Source organism: Cynocephalus volans, chromosome 4, assembly GCF_027409185.1.
Source record: "Cynocephalus volans isolate mCynVol1 chromosome 4, mCynVol1.pri, whole genome shotgun sequence".
Lineage (NCBI taxonomy): Eukaryota > Metazoa > Chordata > Mammalia > Dermoptera > Cynocephalidae > Cynocephalus > Cynocephalus volans.
In genome coordinates this window covers 100,725,987-100,743,359 of record NC_084463.1, presented here as the reverse complement: position 1 = coordinate 100,743,359, position 17,373 = coordinate 100,725,987, and the positions used below count along the sequence as shown (strand labels likewise).

The 17,373-nt window shown below is 38.6% G+C and overlaps 1 protein-coding gene across 1 annotated transcript in view; it reads left to right on the top strand.

Annotated features, from left to right (window-relative positions):
• Positions 1-6,497: 6,497 nt before the first annotated feature.
• The window catches only part of MRPL48 (mitochondrial ribosomal protein L48), a 48,245-nt gene continuing 37,369 nt past the window's right edge, over positions 6,498-17,373 (top strand). The window contains exons 1-3 of the mRNA XM_063094572.1: positions 6,498-6,606; positions 13,754-13,806; positions 16,442-16,479. Of these exons, the coding sequence (XP_062950642.1) occupies positions 6,586-6,606; positions 13,754-13,806; positions 16,442-16,479 (112 nt within the window). The 5' untranslated portion in view covers positions 6,498-6,585. The remainder of the gene's footprint in view (positions 6,607-13,753; positions 13,807-16,441; positions 16,480-17,373) is intronic.

The window sequence follows — 17,373 nt, the reverse complement described above, 5'->3', positions numbered from 1 at the left end:
AAAGGAAATACATTCTTTTTTTTTTTTTCTGGTGGCTTGGTGTTATCAGCACAATGCTCTAACCAGCTGAGCTAACTGGCCACCCCACAAAAGAAATACAGTTGGATAACAAAGCATAGGGGGAAAAGTTCAACCACATTAACAATAAAAAATGAAAGTACAAAAACCACAGTTTTTAAACTACAAAATTTGCAAAAAATTTGCAAAGTTTTTCGATGTACAGCTTTTTACCTAACAAATTTGGAATGTTATCAATGTTAATATTCAATGCTTATGAAGGTTTGGTAAAACAGAAAATACAAAGAAATAAAAAGATAGCAATATGGCAAAATATATCAAAAGCCTTAAAATGAATCGATCTGAACTAATTCTGCTTCTTATAGCATCATAAAAATGTATTCTCTAACATGAAATTTTGCACAATCTGTAATTTCAAAAGAAAACAATTTAGGGTTTAATGACACATCTTTATAATATAATATTATATAGCTACAAAATGATATTTGCAGAGTTTTTCATAAACTAGGGAATAGCTAATGTTATAAAATACTGAGAACAAAACTGCCCCTAAAATTGTATGCAGACTATACTAAAACTATTTTTAAAAGATATGGAGAAAAGGGAAATATAGTAAAATGTTGGCATACTCATACTGGCTGTCTTTGGATGGTGCAGATTTTTTTGTTTGTTTTTACTTTTCTGTATTCTCCAAATGTTTTACAATTAAGTATGCCCCCCTTTTTAAAGTAAAGGCTCTCAGGGGCCAAAATAGGAGTAGCTTATCATGACAACCATATTTATTTTGATCAGTAAATCTTGGAGCCAAAGGTCTTAGAACTCTTCAGCAAGCCCAATATTCATCCTCGAATAATTTCTGGTGCCTATGATATGTAGATGCTATAAAAATACTGGGAGAAACACAGATTTAAATCAGACGAGGATTCTAAAATCAAGGAGCATGGTCTGGTTTCTGACAAAACACATCTTCAAATAACTATAAAACAAATTAGAAAGTCTGTAAGGGAGGTGTACAAAAATGTGTTGAATAGAGTTATCAGTGTGGTAGGAGCAATAGGTATGTGAATAGGAGTGGTTGGAATGGTAAATTGGAGATATATCATGAGAGCTTTGAATGCCAAGGTAAGGAGCATATTGTTAAATTGGAGGGCTATAAGTAGCTACTGAAGGGTCTTGGTTTGTTGGTTTGTCTTGCTTTTTAAATCATGATCTCCATGTTATGTGATTCAGAAAGAGTGTTTTTGTAAATAAATTGGAATGAGAATGAGACTGAAGGCTTGAAGATCAATTAGAAGTCCAGCACAATAGTTCAGGTGAGAGATGATGGAAGTGTATCTTGGGCAGTAGATATGGCAGTAAGAGATGTAGCATTCAAATGAAAAGACAGAATCAATAGATGGAGGATTGGACAGTTAGAGCATGGTTCTGATAACACCAAGGTCCAGGGTTCGATCCCTGTACTAGCCAGCTGCCAAAAAAAGTCAGTGGTTGAAGGTCAGAAGCTCCTATCTTATTAGGTCAAAGAGTTATTACTATTTTCTGAGTAATTTATTTCAAAAATTGTCTCCATGTTATGATTTTGTAAAATTTGCACCTGTATCTCCTAATCCCATGCTACCAGGCAGGAGAATTACCCTAGAGGCCATGAGTCATTTCCTACAGTGGAATTAATGTTTTTCTCTTTCTGTTTTCCAGTACACGTGTGACATCTGGGCCTTGGGTAGAAGTGACACAAAGGATTCTTCCATAAAAAAAAATGTTCTTATGTTGAGTAATGTATAAGCTACAACATGTGGTTTAGTGCAGGCCAACCTGAAAGGGGTGGGAAAAAGGCAGATAAGGAGTGCCTCTTGGATGTCCAGTTCTCCCAGAAAACCTGTGCTGGAGGAGCTCTTTGCAGCAGGTACTCTCCCACTATCCCTGTTCTAGAGATTAGGCTGGACCAACCAGAATACAGGTTTTGGGCTTCTAGAAAGACTCTTGTCTGAGTTGCACACTTAGCTGCCTAGTAAGTGGCTCTATGCACCCTCTCCCTCCCTTCTTATGGGCGTCTATGATTTCACTAACCACTTGAGCTTCCCTCTTGCAGCCTCTTTCATCATCCTTTTGTCTTCTCTCCAGGGTTAGGTAATCCCCACTTACTCAGCCCAGCCCTGCACAAGCAGAAAACTGCTGGTAAAGTACAGGCTGGGGAGTCAGCACCATCTCTTTCTGGCTTTTCCTAGGTAGCCAGACTTCTTCTGTCTCTGGCCTTCTATCTTCTTTTTCCTTTTAAGTGTGATTTTCTTTGTACCAAAAACATACCAAAAAATTGAAGCAAAAATTCCTACAGAAGCTAAAATGGTTTTCAGTTTGAGGTAGCTTAATGTATATATTTTCACTGACGCCATAAATTAGAGCTTTTTGGCACCATTGGGAAATGTTTTATAACAGGCGACCATAGCATTATTACTTTAAAGGAAGTTTAACCTGAGATCAAACAGTCTTCTAAAAGGCCTCCCTTTATTCTCTGTTCCCTAAGGCTTTCTCTGATGTGGTTGTGCTGAAAACTGGAGCAGGTTTTCTAAAAAGAAGCTTTTAAAGAAGGTTGGCTTGTAAAAATAAAGTTAGAAAGGCAACGTACCTCCATGCTTTTTTTGTGATGCAAAATCTTGGAAAAGATCTAAAATCCACATTTACGTCTAGGAACTTTTTAATATTCACATATTCATTATTTCATTCAACATATGTTGGAGCCTCATGTTCTATGACATGTGCAAAATGCTGAAGATACAAAGAAAAATGAACAGTATTCCTCTAAAAGTGCTCACAATCTAGTGAAGAAGATATACAAGTGAACAAATAGTTACAATACACTGTGTTCAGGGCATGGGAAATGGGCTGTGGAAGTACAGAGAAGGGACTACACCATTCCTGAAGTGGTTGGAAGAAGCTACAAAGAAAAGGTAACATTTGACTTGTGTCTTGAAAGAGGAGTAGGAGTGCTCTAGGTTAATGAGTAAAGAAAAATCATTTCAGCAGAGGGACTTGCAGGTGCAAATGCAGGGAGGTATGCTAAGTATATTATTATCGGAGAATTATAGGATTTTGTTTTGGCTGTGGAGTAATATTTGTGTTGATAACGGTGGGAAATGAGGCCAGATAGGTAGACAGAAGCTAGAGAGTAAAGGACTTTGTATGTCATATTTAGGTGTCAGCCACTATAGGGAGCCTCTAGCCACATGTGGCTGCGTACATTTACATTAAAATTAATTTAAATTAAATTAAAATCCAGTTCCTAAGTCACACTAGTTACATTTCAAGTGCTCAATATGGTTAGTAGCTGCATATGGTTAGTAGCTACCTATTGTACAGACCACAAGTAGAACATTTAGATATTTGCAGAAAATTCTGCTGGACAGCACTGCTATAGACAGTATGTAAGGGCATTAAATGACCTTGGGCAGATAAATGACATGGTCATATTTGTGTTTAGAAATATCACTCTGATTGTAGCATGAAAAATGGCATGGAAGAAAGGGAGAAAGGGATTTGCCAAATCATTTTTAAAGTAAAGTGATCACAAATGACTATTTAGTGCTCTTTTCCATAGCCCTACTATCATAGCTGTCTTTCTTCCAATATCTGCTCAGTATGAAAGGCAAAACCATCCAGAATTTAGGCCGACAGGATTACTTCAGGCAGCCTTTACAGGAGGCATTCAAATGTTCCTGTCCTTTCTCTCTAACTCTCCCACTAGGAAGGTCAGGAGGGATTTGGTGAGCCTCTGTCTATTACCGAGTCTAGGCTGGTGACCAAAGGAGCTTGCAGACAATAAAGAGAAGGGCAGCAGCAGGTTATAGGCCAGGAAGAATGGTAACTGGCTTATCTGTTACCTAGTTGTAAACTGATGCTCAATACCCATCTCAGATTATAACTCAGATTATAACTCACAGTCTAAGCAGTCATCAAAGTCTGCCTATTCTACCTCTTTTACATCTTTCACAATGATTCTTTTCCATCTCTATTAGTGCCTTAATTTAGGCCTCTTCCTTCTCACTTACATTGCTACCTTAGTCTTCTTAAATTACTCCCTGGCTCCATTCTCTCCTCCACTACTCCACTCTTCACTGGCTTCTGGTCAAAGCCTCTCAAGCCTTTGGCCTGGCATGTAACAATTTGACTCTATCCTTCCTTTCTTTTTTTTTTTTTTTTTTTTTAAAGATGACCGGTAAGGGGATCTTAACCCTTGACTTGGTGTTGTCAGCACCACGTTCAGCCAGTGAGCAACCGGCCATCCCTATATGGGATCCGAACCCGTGGCCTTGGTGTTATCAGCACCACACTCTCCCGAGTGAGCCACGGGCCGGCCCTATCCTTCCTTTCTAATCTCTTTTCTCACCAATTTTTTCTCTGCATCTACATTTCAGCCAAACTTGAAGCCCCCAAACATTCACCACTCTCTCTTTTTCAAATCTACACAGAGAGTGAATGGCAGAGGTAGGATTGGATCTGAGTCCATTTTCTATGCACATTCTCCCATTCCTATGTCTCTACTATACCACTTGTGAAAATGCAGACAAATATCATTGTAGTAACAGGTTACAAGTAGGAGAAAGAGGAGAAAGAAGAAGAGGAAGATTTCAATTCAGTTCACTGGATTCAAATGACCATGGGCCAGGCTCTGGACTAGATGGAGGAGATGCAAAGATGAATAAGGTACATCCTTGACCTTGGGGAGCTCATCGTCTATAATAGGATGAAATAAAAAAGCAGGAGCCTTGATACCTGGAAAGTGGCCTGTGTTGAGCTGACTTAGTTTTTAGAGGCTAGAGACAAAATAAGTCAGAGAAACTGCAGAAAGATGGATATGCAAAAATGTCTGGTTATGTCTATATAAAAATTTCCTTCTGGGAAGCTCAGTAAGCTCATATTCCTTTATAACATAACACATGACATCATCAGCAGAGCTTGGCAACAATCATATCCAGTCCAATACATTCATGGATATTGCTAAGGTGTCTTTACCTGAATATATGCTGATTTCACCTCCCCTTTGGATCCTAGATTCCTGACTTTTTAAAATAGTCTAGTTATCTTGGGAATCCTTGAACCGTCATACAAAAACTGTCCCCTTCTTCCTTCTTTTTCCCTTTCCCTTCACTTTCTTCATTTCTCAGATTATAAGAAGACACAAAGATGGATTTGTATTTTACCGGATTGCGTTTACCTGGCCTAGACAAGGAAAGAAACTCTGTCTCAGTCAACCTGCCCTTTTGCAAACCTATAGCCACAGTCATGTGGAACAGAAGGAGCACAGGCACAGTAATGAGACAGCTCACCACTTACATTGTGATCTTACATTAACTAGGTACCTTCTTCTTGCCTCTGACCCTTATCTATGAAATGGGTGTATCCTCAGCCTCACAGGGTTATTGGGAGGATGATATGAAACCACACACCTGAAAAGACCTGACCTGGCACACACTAAGCACTTGATAGATGTTTATTTTTTTTCCTATTTGAAAATTCACTTCTAAAATCCCAACAGAGGGCTGGCCAATTAGCTCAGTTGGTTACACACAATGTTAAAACACCAAAGTCAAGAGCTGGGATTCCCCAACTGACCGGCCGCCAAAAATAAATAAATAAATAAATAAATAACCCAACAGCTTTTAGAAACCCATGCAGGCAATAACCAGTCATTGTAGTGGAGGAGGTGTGACTTTCAACAAGCAAAATTAATTGGCACCTCTGTGTTACCCCAGTACTTTGCACACAATTCTTGAATTTCACCTATCATACTATATATTAATTATTTGTTACTATCTCTTCAACCTCCATAATTCCGTGAGCTAATTCCTTATAATCAATCTCTCTCTCTCTGTGTATATACATATACGAGGGTATTTAAAAAGGCCTCTGGGAAAATAGAATTAAAAGATAATAGTGGCCACTCAATAAAAGGCGGTTATTATCAATTATTATGCCGCAGCTGAATGTTAGAAAGGCTCACTTAGGGTCAATCAGCTCTTTTTTTTTTTTTTTTTTTTTTTGGCGGCTGGCCAGTATAGGGATCCGAACTCTTCATCTTGAGGTTATGAGCACCACACTCTCCCAAGTGAGCTAACTAGCCAGCCTAACCAGCTTTTAGATCCAGGTTAGAAGTCAGATCTCCACGTCCTGGCCTTGATCTGGAATGAATTAATCAGACAGGATGCTAGTCCCTGAAGAATTAATTAAATGCGGATAAAAGATAGTAACAAATAATATATAGTACGGCAGGTTAAATACCAGAATTGTGTACAAGGTACGGGGGTAACACAAAGATGGCAATTAATTCTGCCTGGAGAAATAGCAGTGAAGGCGACACTGGAGCTATAGTGAGGGCGCAGTCGGGGGGGATTTCTAGACGCCGAGCCTCAGAAGCGGCCGGAACCAAGGTGCTGCGGGAGTTGAGTGAGTCTCGACCGGATATTGTTACTGGACTTGATCAAAGCCGTTGCGTCAGTGTTTTCAGACGTCCAGGGATCACAGCTGCTGAGACGGATCTTTGGTTTGCACAGTTAAAGGCCGCAGCAGCAAAAGATGAGCGGAACCACTGGAAAGGTAATGTAGATGCCACACACGCAGGGCGCGGGGGAGGTGGTGAGGAGAGAGAGCCGGGAGGTGGCGGCGCGCAGACATCCGGGTATGAGACACTGGTCAGAATAAGGCCCTTCCCATTAGCCCATGCGGCGCCTCGCAGGCGAAGAGGCTGCGCTATCTCCCTTTCCTCCGCGGGTGGAAGTACTTGTCCGCGCTGGCCCGCGCCACGCCCCCTCCACGTGCCACTCTCTCCACCCAGTGCCTGCAGAGGGGAGAGCCCCACGATGGGAGTCACGACATCAGGATGTGGTCCCATAACGCTGTATGACCTTGAACGGGTCATATTATTTTTGCGTTTAGTCATCAACTTCCAGAATTTTTTCTAAGAATATCATTTTGACTTGCTGAACTGATTGGGATGTGAAGCCACCTAGTGAAAAGGGAAGGGCAATAATAAACTACTACATTTTTACTTCCAAAAGACTTATTTTAGTGACGGTCATAAAACCGTATGAACCATCATAAATGCATTCCTTGGCTTTCCCCCTTTCCCTGAACACATTTAACAGATTTCAGCTGTGCTCTTTTCAGTCATATCATTCTAATTAGATTGACTCGTTTTAGCAATTTATATTAAAATTGTATTTTAGGTATTAATCGTAGAGACTATATATCCATGGTGTACAAATAAGCAAGATCATTGCTGCTCATGGATCTACCTATAGTTACCTTGGGGCTGCTCTTGAATGTCTCTAGATTCGAGTTTCTCTAAGGGCTCAAGCTTCACTTCCTCTTTTATGAAACAACTCACTTCACCTTAGTCAATTTGTGTGAATTTGGCCAGATCTTGTTCAAGGAGAATAGAAAAAAATCAGAAAGTTTCAAAATTCCATTGTTAAAGATGGTCATCTTGGTGACTCCACTCCCTTGCTCTATGTTGCTTTGTTTTGAGAAATGCTGAAAGGTAGGGATCATTTTTCAAGGAATATTATTTCTGACTATTCCATACTCTAGAAGAGCCCATGGAAATCTGTCATTAAGGCCATCATTCAAAGACAACAAGGGCATATAGGGGTCCTCCAAATCTGATGCCATCATTCCCTAACAGACTCTTTTGTTACTGACCTACTCTTCCATTTTACCCTCCTGCTTTGGCCAGCTAGTCTTTTCATTATTTGCCAAATGGTGAATTTCTGATCCTTGATCTTGGGGTGCCTTCTCACTTGGAGTGCCCTCCCCCTTCTCATCACCTATCCAAATGCTCCATCCTTCAAGGCCCTGCTCAGGTCTCATCTTTTTCATAAAAGCTTTCTAACTGCTCTGACACAAGTGCCTGTTTATTTTCTGAACTCTGAGCCATTATTATCTTTTGGTATCTGATCATATGCAGTCTTGTGATCATCCTTGCCTCAGCCTGTCTTGAAGTGTTAGTTAATATTTCACGTTTATAAGGAAAGTCATGGGATTTGTGTCAGACCTGGGTTTTATCTCTTGCTATCTAAATGATTTTGGGCAGGTTATTTAACCTCTCTGTGTTTCAGTTGCCTATCTAAAAAATGTAGATGATGACTCCCACAACACGGAATTGTTGTAAAGATTCTATATGATAATGTAAGTAGTAGTACTTTGTAAGGAGTGAAGGAAGATGCAAGTAAGAATATTGGTATTATTTTATAGTTATCACACTGCTTTCATTTTCATGATTTCATTTGGTCTTCACAATCCTGGCAGACACAACAGAGAAGGAAATGGAAGCCATCAGCACAGTGTCTGGCATGTAATAAGGTCTCAAATGTTCTACTGAACGCCTCGAAAGAATCAGTGCCTTGCTTATAGGTCATCAGCCTTTAAGTGTGGTATTGAGACTGGAACATAGATTTTCTACCCCTCCTGAGACCCCACCTCTTTTTCTTTTATGAGTATTTCACATCTCCCTAACTTAATAATAATCTTGTTTTTCCTCATCTGTGAAAGGAGGAATGAAAATTTTTCCTGACCTTCCCAGGTGTCAGTTCTTTCCTTCGATGTGACCCACGCAGGCCATTATACTGATCTCACATTGCAATGTAATAAATAATTTGCACATTTACTCTCCTTACTAGGAAGATTTGTCAGTAGGCAATTGTATTTTCTTCATGTCTATATGCACTTTGCCTACAGTGTATTTGGCCTAAACTAGGTACCTGATAAATTTTGAATGAATTATTATTATTATTTTTTTACAAGATGATCAGTAAGGGGATCCCAACCCTTGACTTGCTCTCCCAAGTGAGCCAACTAGCCATCCCTACATAGGGATCCAAACCCATGGCCCTGGTGTCATCAGCACCACAATCTCCCAAGTGAGCCACGGTCCAGCCCTAAATTTTGAATGAATTAAGTGAATGAACTAATGTTGACATTACATGGTAAGTACATAATAGAACTGGGACTGGAACTTCTAACTCCTAATGTAGTACTCTTTTCTTGGGACCCTAAGAAGTTTTTGGCTGCAAGTCATCTAAAATTTTAGATGGGTGAGAAGCCCAGCTTTACTGGAATGAAGCTGGATAGATCTAATACCTTTTTGGGTCAACAGAAGTACAGTAGGGTAGATCTGGATAATACACTAATGCTGATACTCATCATCCCAGAAAACATATGGATTGATCAATATGGCCGGATGGTGTCTGGGGTAGTCAGAATGTACTAAGGAATGGGTAATGACTCACCTGCTGAGTTATTTTACACAGAAAATGGTTGGCCCTGGAGCTTCAAACTCAGGTCTGGATGCTACTCACACTGAGATTACCATTTCCTCAAGAATTACCATTACACCTGAATCACAAGGATGTGGTTGGGGGAGGGTGGTGATCACTAATGGTATGCCAGATTATATCTAATATACCAGCCCAGAAAGAGTGGTCTTGGAGACCGATCTCAGAGGTAAAATGTTTTCAGGTGAAAACATTGGAGGCTAAAGTGGAGCAGAGCTCATATGAGCAAAAAGTAGGGAGGAGAGAAGCAAATGACAAACGAACAGACATGAATTTAAAAGACATGTACTAAGAGTACACACATTTTAGAGTGTCTAGAAGGTCAAGTAGTTCAAAAGCCCAGGAGAATAGTCAACAAGTCGGCTATTTCCTGGTTACTACTAGGCCATGAGCTCTAGAGGACATGGTTTATCTTCAGCACCCTAGGATACATATTGTTTAACAAATGAGGAACTGAATAATCACCACCACCGTTATCATCACTGCTACCAATTTGACAATTAATAATGCACCTTGTTCTTGCTAAGCCCTTTTCTGATACTATCTAATTTAATCATGAACAACTCTATGATGTAAATATTTTTATAACCTCTTTAGACATAAGGAAATGAGGTTTAGAGGGACTTATTAATTTGATCAGCACATATTTTTTGGGCACCTGCTATGTGCCAGAACGTATACTAGATGCTGGGATGTAGGAAGTAGCAAGTTCCTATCTTCATGGAGTTTATTAAGAGATGGACTAATTAAACATATGATTACTTAATTAATTGTGAAAAATGCCACAAAGGAAAGATTCAGGTTGCTATATAATTGTATAACAGCAGGATCCAAGCAAATCTGAGCAGTCAGGAAAGTTTTCTTGAGGATGTTACATGACTAAGCTTTAAAGGGTAAGTAGGATTTAGACAGGGAAAAAAATATTTCAGGCAAGGATTATTGAGGCTATTATTATTAGCATACAAATTTCACTAGTACAAATTGGTATCACTCTTGAGAGGTAGTGTGGCAGAATGGAAATCCCAGGCTTTATATTCAGTCTGACCTGGGTTTGAATTCCTGGCATCTCTTACTAAACCTGTAATTTTTATTTACATTAACCTCTATTTTTCTCTCTACAAAATAGAGGCAGTTATCTCAATGACTCTATCAGAGTGTTGGTGGAAAGGTTAATTGAAATAGTATGTGTAAACTGCTTAGCATAAAGGATGCACTCAGTAAATGATAGTAACAATGTTGTTTTAAATAATATCAATTAATATACAAATGTATTCTTTTAATATTTATGAAACAGTGCTCAGTTGCTTGCCTCAAACGCCCCTGGCCCACTACTCTCACCACCCACCCTGGATGTCTGAAGCTACTCATACACTATAGATTTTGCCCTTTGACTTTGTTTCTTTGGTAGCTGTGCAGTCCTTTCTTGGTTCCTGGCTTTGGAGCTCATGAGACAAATATTTTTGTAACCCACTGTGGCAGTTGTGTTCTCATTCATTCATTGGTGTTACCACCCTCCTCTTCTACTTGCATAGCCGGAGCTGTTCTTCATTTGCTGACTGCAGGGAAGGGGTATGTGTAGATACAGTCCCAAAATAGATTACTTTTGTTGATAAATAATGCCGAGTATTGCAGGGGAGAGGAAGCACATTTCCCAGAGCTGAAAGGAAGAGTTTACACCACAAGTTGAATGTCTTCCAGAAAGTTGTCAACCCTTAAGTCTGGCTTTTAAATAATTAAATCCTTAGCTATTGTAGAGACTCAGAAATCTGAACCATTAAAATGAGGAGAAAGCAGTTTCATCTAGATCTTTCTTCCCAATACCTCTTCTATATGAAGTGACCCATTAAAATATATATTCTCTTCACTCTCATTTCTATTCTGTTTGTCTTGGTTAATAGATCTTGGTCCTGGAGGGACCTTAGAAGCATCTGCTCTAACTTCAGAGTATATGGATAGTGGTCAGGGGAGCTGGCCTGAGTTCTCCTGGGGCTACCGGTTCCCTATTCTGTCTTTTATGCTGGTCAATATTCGATTAAGCCTATTGTACACATATTTTACAAAGTCTTTTAGTATCTGGTTTAATTGTGCTCTTTAGGATCATCTACACACTTTGCCCTTTCTTCTTTCTATTCAAATCCTTCCCAGTCTTCACGGTCTGACATTTTTCTTAAGTTTGATCTTTTTCTCTCTGATTTTCTAAGCACTAATCCCTTCATTTATGTGAGAGAAGGCAGGGAAATTATGGACTCTGGAGTCAGAGAATCCCAAGATCCTATGCTAGTTTTGATAGTAGCTGTGTGACTTTGGGTAGATTACTTAATCTGTTTTCTCAATTGTAAAATGGGGATAATCATACTTATCTTGTAAGGGTGTTATGATTTAGACACATGGTTAGGTACTCAGCAAAATAGATGTGGGTACTTAATAAATGGTAAACAATGATTATCATTCATGCACTTATTTCAAATAATTTTTTTCACCAAAACAAACCTTGATTGAGTGTTCATAATGTGCCTGAGAGGAATATGATATGACACTTGCCCCTGAGGATCTCTATGTTTAGCTAAGGGTCCTTGGGTGATGTTAAGAATTCTAGTGAATCTCCTGAAGTATTATGCAAACTTTTTGTATATCCATGCCTATATGCATTTGTCTTGGAAGAGGGTTCATGATTTTGAGCAGATCCTCAGTGATGTTTCTGACACTGCAAAAGCTAAGAACTTTTCCTGGCCGTCTCCACCTGGATTTCCTGCCAGGTGTCCTTGTTGTTCATGCCACCTATTTTGACTTCATCATGTAATGCCTGTGATATTGCTTAGCTGTTTAATACAAGTGTATTTCTATGTCTCCAGCCATCCAAACTCCTGTAGGACAGGGATTGTACTTATATTTGTAATAGCTTTATTGAGATAAAATTCACAGAGTGTGCAATTTACCCATTTAAAGTGTGCAATTCAGTGGCTTTTAATATATTCACAGAGTTATGCAACCATCACTACAATCAATTTTGGAACATTTCATCACCTGCAAAAGAAACCCCATATCCTTTAGCTGTCATCTCTAGCTCCTCAGACCCTCCAGTCCTAGGCAACCACTAATCTTCCTTTCTTTATATTTTCGCCTATTCTGCATATTTCATAGAAATGGAATCATACAATATTTGGTCCTTTGTGACTGGCTTCTTTCACTTAGTATAATGTTTTCAAAGTTCATCCATGTTGTTACATTTTGTTTTTATATTCCCTTCAAAATTCACAGTAGTTGGCACATAATAGGCTTTTTAAAAATAAATTTTATTTTAGAATAGTTTTAGATTTACTAAAAAGATGCAAAGATAGTACAGAGAGTTCCCATATACCACAGTTTCCCCTATTATTGACATCTTACATAGTACATTTTTCAAACTTAATGAATGAATATTGATATATTATTATTAACTAAAGTCCATACTTATTCAGATTTCTCTAGTTTTTTTCTAAACAAAACTTGTCCTTTTTCTGTCCCAGGATCCCATCTAGGATATTATATTAGTCAGCATGTTTCCTTAGGCTCCTCTTGACTGAGGCAGTTTCTCAGATTTTCCTTGTTTTTGCGTTGTAGGCTTTTAACACATACATGTTGAAGGAATTTAAATTGTTATCCAGAGTGGGCAAGATTTTCTCTTTATATTATGGGACCTTAAGGATAAACATTTACTATTTACCATCTAGTTTATTAAAAAGACCTCTTCTACTTCAAACATTCTCTTAGAAAAGCGATACCACTGATTTTTTTTGAGTGGGTGCCAGCAGGGCAGAGTGAGATTGAAATAACTAGGGAGGGAGGAGGATTAGGGAAGGAAGCTGCCACTGCTATAGCCTCCTCTCTTTATTGTTTTGGCAATGTTGGTATTATTTATTTCACTGTATTATTGAGAGAAACAGTGGGCTATAATAGAAGCCTCGACTTTGGAATAAGACAGTCCTCTTAGCCACTTATTAGCTATAATTTTTTGGAATATAACCTCTCTGGACCTCAGTTGCCTCACTTGTAAAATTGTCTTGCAGTGTTTTGAGAATTAAAGAAGATTTAAGAAAGCCTATTTCTTAATGTGTGCTGTGTATGGCAGATACATAATTATTGTTGATAGGTATAAGAAAAAAACAGATCAAGTTGGAAAGGGGAAACAAGGAGAAAAAGCATTATGGGAGAGGGTGTTCTGTTTTTTGAGCATTTTCTGTAGTGGGAGGCATAAGAAAGATGACTTTGGTTTGCTTGCATATTTGGTGTTAACTGTAGCCTTCTTCTTTGCTAGAGAAAAGCCTTTGGGTCCTTTTTGGTTTGTGTACTGTAGGTTTCTAGCCTCTTTGAGAAGAGGTGCTTGGAGGTCTGTGAATGCTTAAGATTGTCCTAACATGGCTGTTTTGCTGTAGATGCTGTGCCTGGGGAACAATACCTTTTTTAAGCAAGCCTTTTCCCTTTTAAGGTAAGGATATTAATAACAATAATTAAACATACCTAACATTTACATTCTGCTTCATAGTTCACATAGCATTTTTCTTTCATTATATCCACTTGAATGTCTAGTAAGCACCTCAAGCTTTAACGCCCCTGCCATCTTGCTCCTTCCCCATTCTCAGTAAACATCAACTCCATTCATTTAGTTGCTCAGGCCAAAATCCTTGACACTGTTATTTCTCACATTATACATCCAATTCTCCAAAAGAAATTGTTGGCTCTACTTTTGAAATATGTACAGAATCAAGCCATTTCATACCTCCAGTTTTGGCCTCCTACTTCCTGTTTTGCTAAATCACTGGGGACCAGCTCTTCATCTCCTCATGGCCTTTACTCCCATCTCCCTGCCTCCAAACATCACCCTGCCTTTTCTTTTGTCTTCTGTCCTTCACACTAAAACCAGAGTGATTCTTTTAAAACCAAGTTAGCTTATGACTACTCCTCTGCTCAAAACTCTCCAGAAGTATCCCATCTTACTCAAATAAAATCTACAATCCTTACATAATCTGCTCCTTCATTTTATACTATTTACTCAGCTTTAGCACACTGGCTTCTTCCTATTCCTTGATGATCTAAGCACTCTCCCACCAGGATCTCTGCACATTCTTCCCTCAGATATCTGTATAGCTTGCCCTCTTACTTTATTCAGGTTTGTGCCTAAATTTCATCTCATCAGAGATGCCTTTCCTGACTACACTACGTAAAATAGTCCCCCTCCATCAATCTCTATCTCTTCCCTTCCCTTATTTTTATTTTTTTTAATTTTTATTTATTATTTTTTTTAATTTTATTTTTCCTTCCCTTATTTTTCTTCATAGTGGATATCACCACCTGACACATTTTATATATATAAAACTTCTTTTGGCTGTCTGTCCACCCCCTCTTCAAATGTAAGCATCATGGGGATAAGTACTTTGTTAGTTTTGTTTACTGCCCTATCCCTATGGCCTAGAATGGTGTCTAGTAGGAATTTAATGAATATTTGTTTAATGAATGAGTTGACCCTCATGACCCTTATACTGACCTGGTAAAACAGGTGATATTATCTCAATTTTATACATAAATAACTAAGGTCCAAAAGGTTAATCTATTGCTGTAAGAAGACATAGCTAAATATGGGATATAATTAGGATTTAAACCCAAGTTTTTTTTTATTGTACTACATATAGAGTGCAACCTCCCAATTGTTTTTCTCTGGGTGCTGATGAAATGTATTTAGTATTTAATTTCTCTATTAAGCAGATATTCACCAAGTATTTTATGTGTGGCAGCCACAGGATATGAGATAATGAATTGTATATCTTTTGGACCAGTTGGCACTTATAATCTTAGATGATTTCATGAGTCCTTTACATTTATTGAAGCCTTTCTCTTATTACCTTTCAATTTTAGTATACTTTTTCATCATTAACCAGTCAACTGCTATTTGATAAGCAACTACTATGGCACCGCACTAGGCATTTTGCATGTTATTGCTGAAGTTCACAAAAACACTACAGGACAAATATAAATATCATTTTACAAAAGAGGAAACTGACTCAGAGAGTTTAAGACAGATTTTTAGTCCCATGAGGGCACATTACTATTACCTATATTTTAAAGATGAGATAGTTAAGTTTTAGTGATAGCAAACAACTTGCCTAAACTAAAGTCACAGTTTGGAAATGATGGAGTCAGCATTCAATCATAGATCTTCTTGTCTCCAGCTTACTCTGCAGTTTAGTTTCAAAGCTTCTCAAAATGCAGATTACCTATTCAGCCAAACAGAACCATGTTTTCTGGCTTCTGTATCCAGTCTGGCTCTCATTGTTCTCCCTTCCTCTCCATCCTCCCAGAGCCTATTCTAATAATGCAAGACTTAACATCCTTTTTCTCCTGGGCTATTGCAAGAACCACCTCACTGGTTCTCTTTCCTAAGTCTCACCTCTTCCCATTCATTGCTCACTTGCTGCCAGGGTTAACTTTCCAGAACTTAAACTTGATCATATCACTCCTGTGCTTAAAATCTGCCATGAGCTTCCCATTGCCTACACAGAGTAAAGACTAAACCCCTTAGCACAGTGTACAGCATTCTTTATGCCCTGGCCCCTGATTATCTTTCACCCTGCCCTTGTCCCTGCTATTCATGTTCCACCTATATCCTGCTGCTTGCTATTCCCAAAACATACCCTTTCATACCTCTGCCTAGAATGCTTTTCCTGCAATGCTAAATAATTGAGAATAGTTCCTCATTTTTTAAAATGCAGTTCAAATAGTTCCACCTCCCTGGTAGAAATGATCATACTTTCCTTGGTGTCCTACTGAATCTTGTACATGTTTCTGTTCTGGATCAGTACTATACTGTGGCTCACATTTGTTTACATATGTCTTTCTCAACTAGACTATGGATGGAGATATCTAACTTATATTTGCATTCTCAGGACCTAGCATTTTGGCACGTGGTAAGTGCTTAATAATGTTTATGGAAGGAAGAAGGGAAGGGAGGGAATAAGGAAATATCTAGTATTGACATATCCTTAATGAGGAGCATACAAGTTTTGGTAACTGTGCAAACAAAATGTGGGTATCTAATTGCATGCAATGTACTTTCTCCCTCTTTTTAGGTTCAGAACTTCAGGAGAGAATCCCATCTATTCTGCAGGTAAGCAGTTATTTCCTGATGTAGACTGCCTGCTTTACGTAACCCTCAAGTACACTGTAATAATTTTGTCTAGAAGGATGTCTGACATATTTGAGAGTAGTGGTTGGGACCAAATCCCATCCCTTGCTTGGAATAGAACCATGGGTGGGAACATAAAGTAGTACTTAAGAGTAAGGGCTCTTACTAGTTTGGAATGCGGCTCTACCACATACTTGTTCTGTGATTTTTGACTACTTCTCTGGAGCTCTGTTTCCTCACTTTAAAAACTGGGGATAATTATTATACAAACTTCAGTGAACTATTTGATGATTCAATGAGATAAAACACAGTGTTCAAAAAATTTAGCTGGTATTATTACTATTAATACTGCTGCTATTCCAGACCTGTCTTTCATCTACCTGGCTAGAGCTTTTTTCACACTGTTTTATCCAAAATGAATGTACATTCAATCTGATTAACTCAGTGAATTTCAGTCTCTATTTCAACCCCAATAACTTGCCATTTTTCCTTTGTCTATTTCAAATAGACAAATTTCAAAGCAGTTGTTGGATTTTAATGACATCTGTCATGTAATTAAAGAGTATCAGAGATAAAGGAAAAGGTGTAAGGAAGAGTACTAACATTTACTCAGTGCCTACTATGTGCAAGGCAGTGTGTAAGTGACTTTACAAATGTTAGTTATTTTAGGAGATAGCAGCAATGTGTAGGAAGTCACTATTTCTCCCATATCCAGAGCCTAGCATCTGAAAAGATGGGCTTCTTTTTATTTATTCATTCTCTCACAGGCATGAATTGTACCAGGCTGTGTGTTAGGTACTGGAGATCCAAATTAAGAGGATACAGTCCTAAATTCACACACACACACAAAAAGAAAACCGGGTGGTGGGGGAAGAA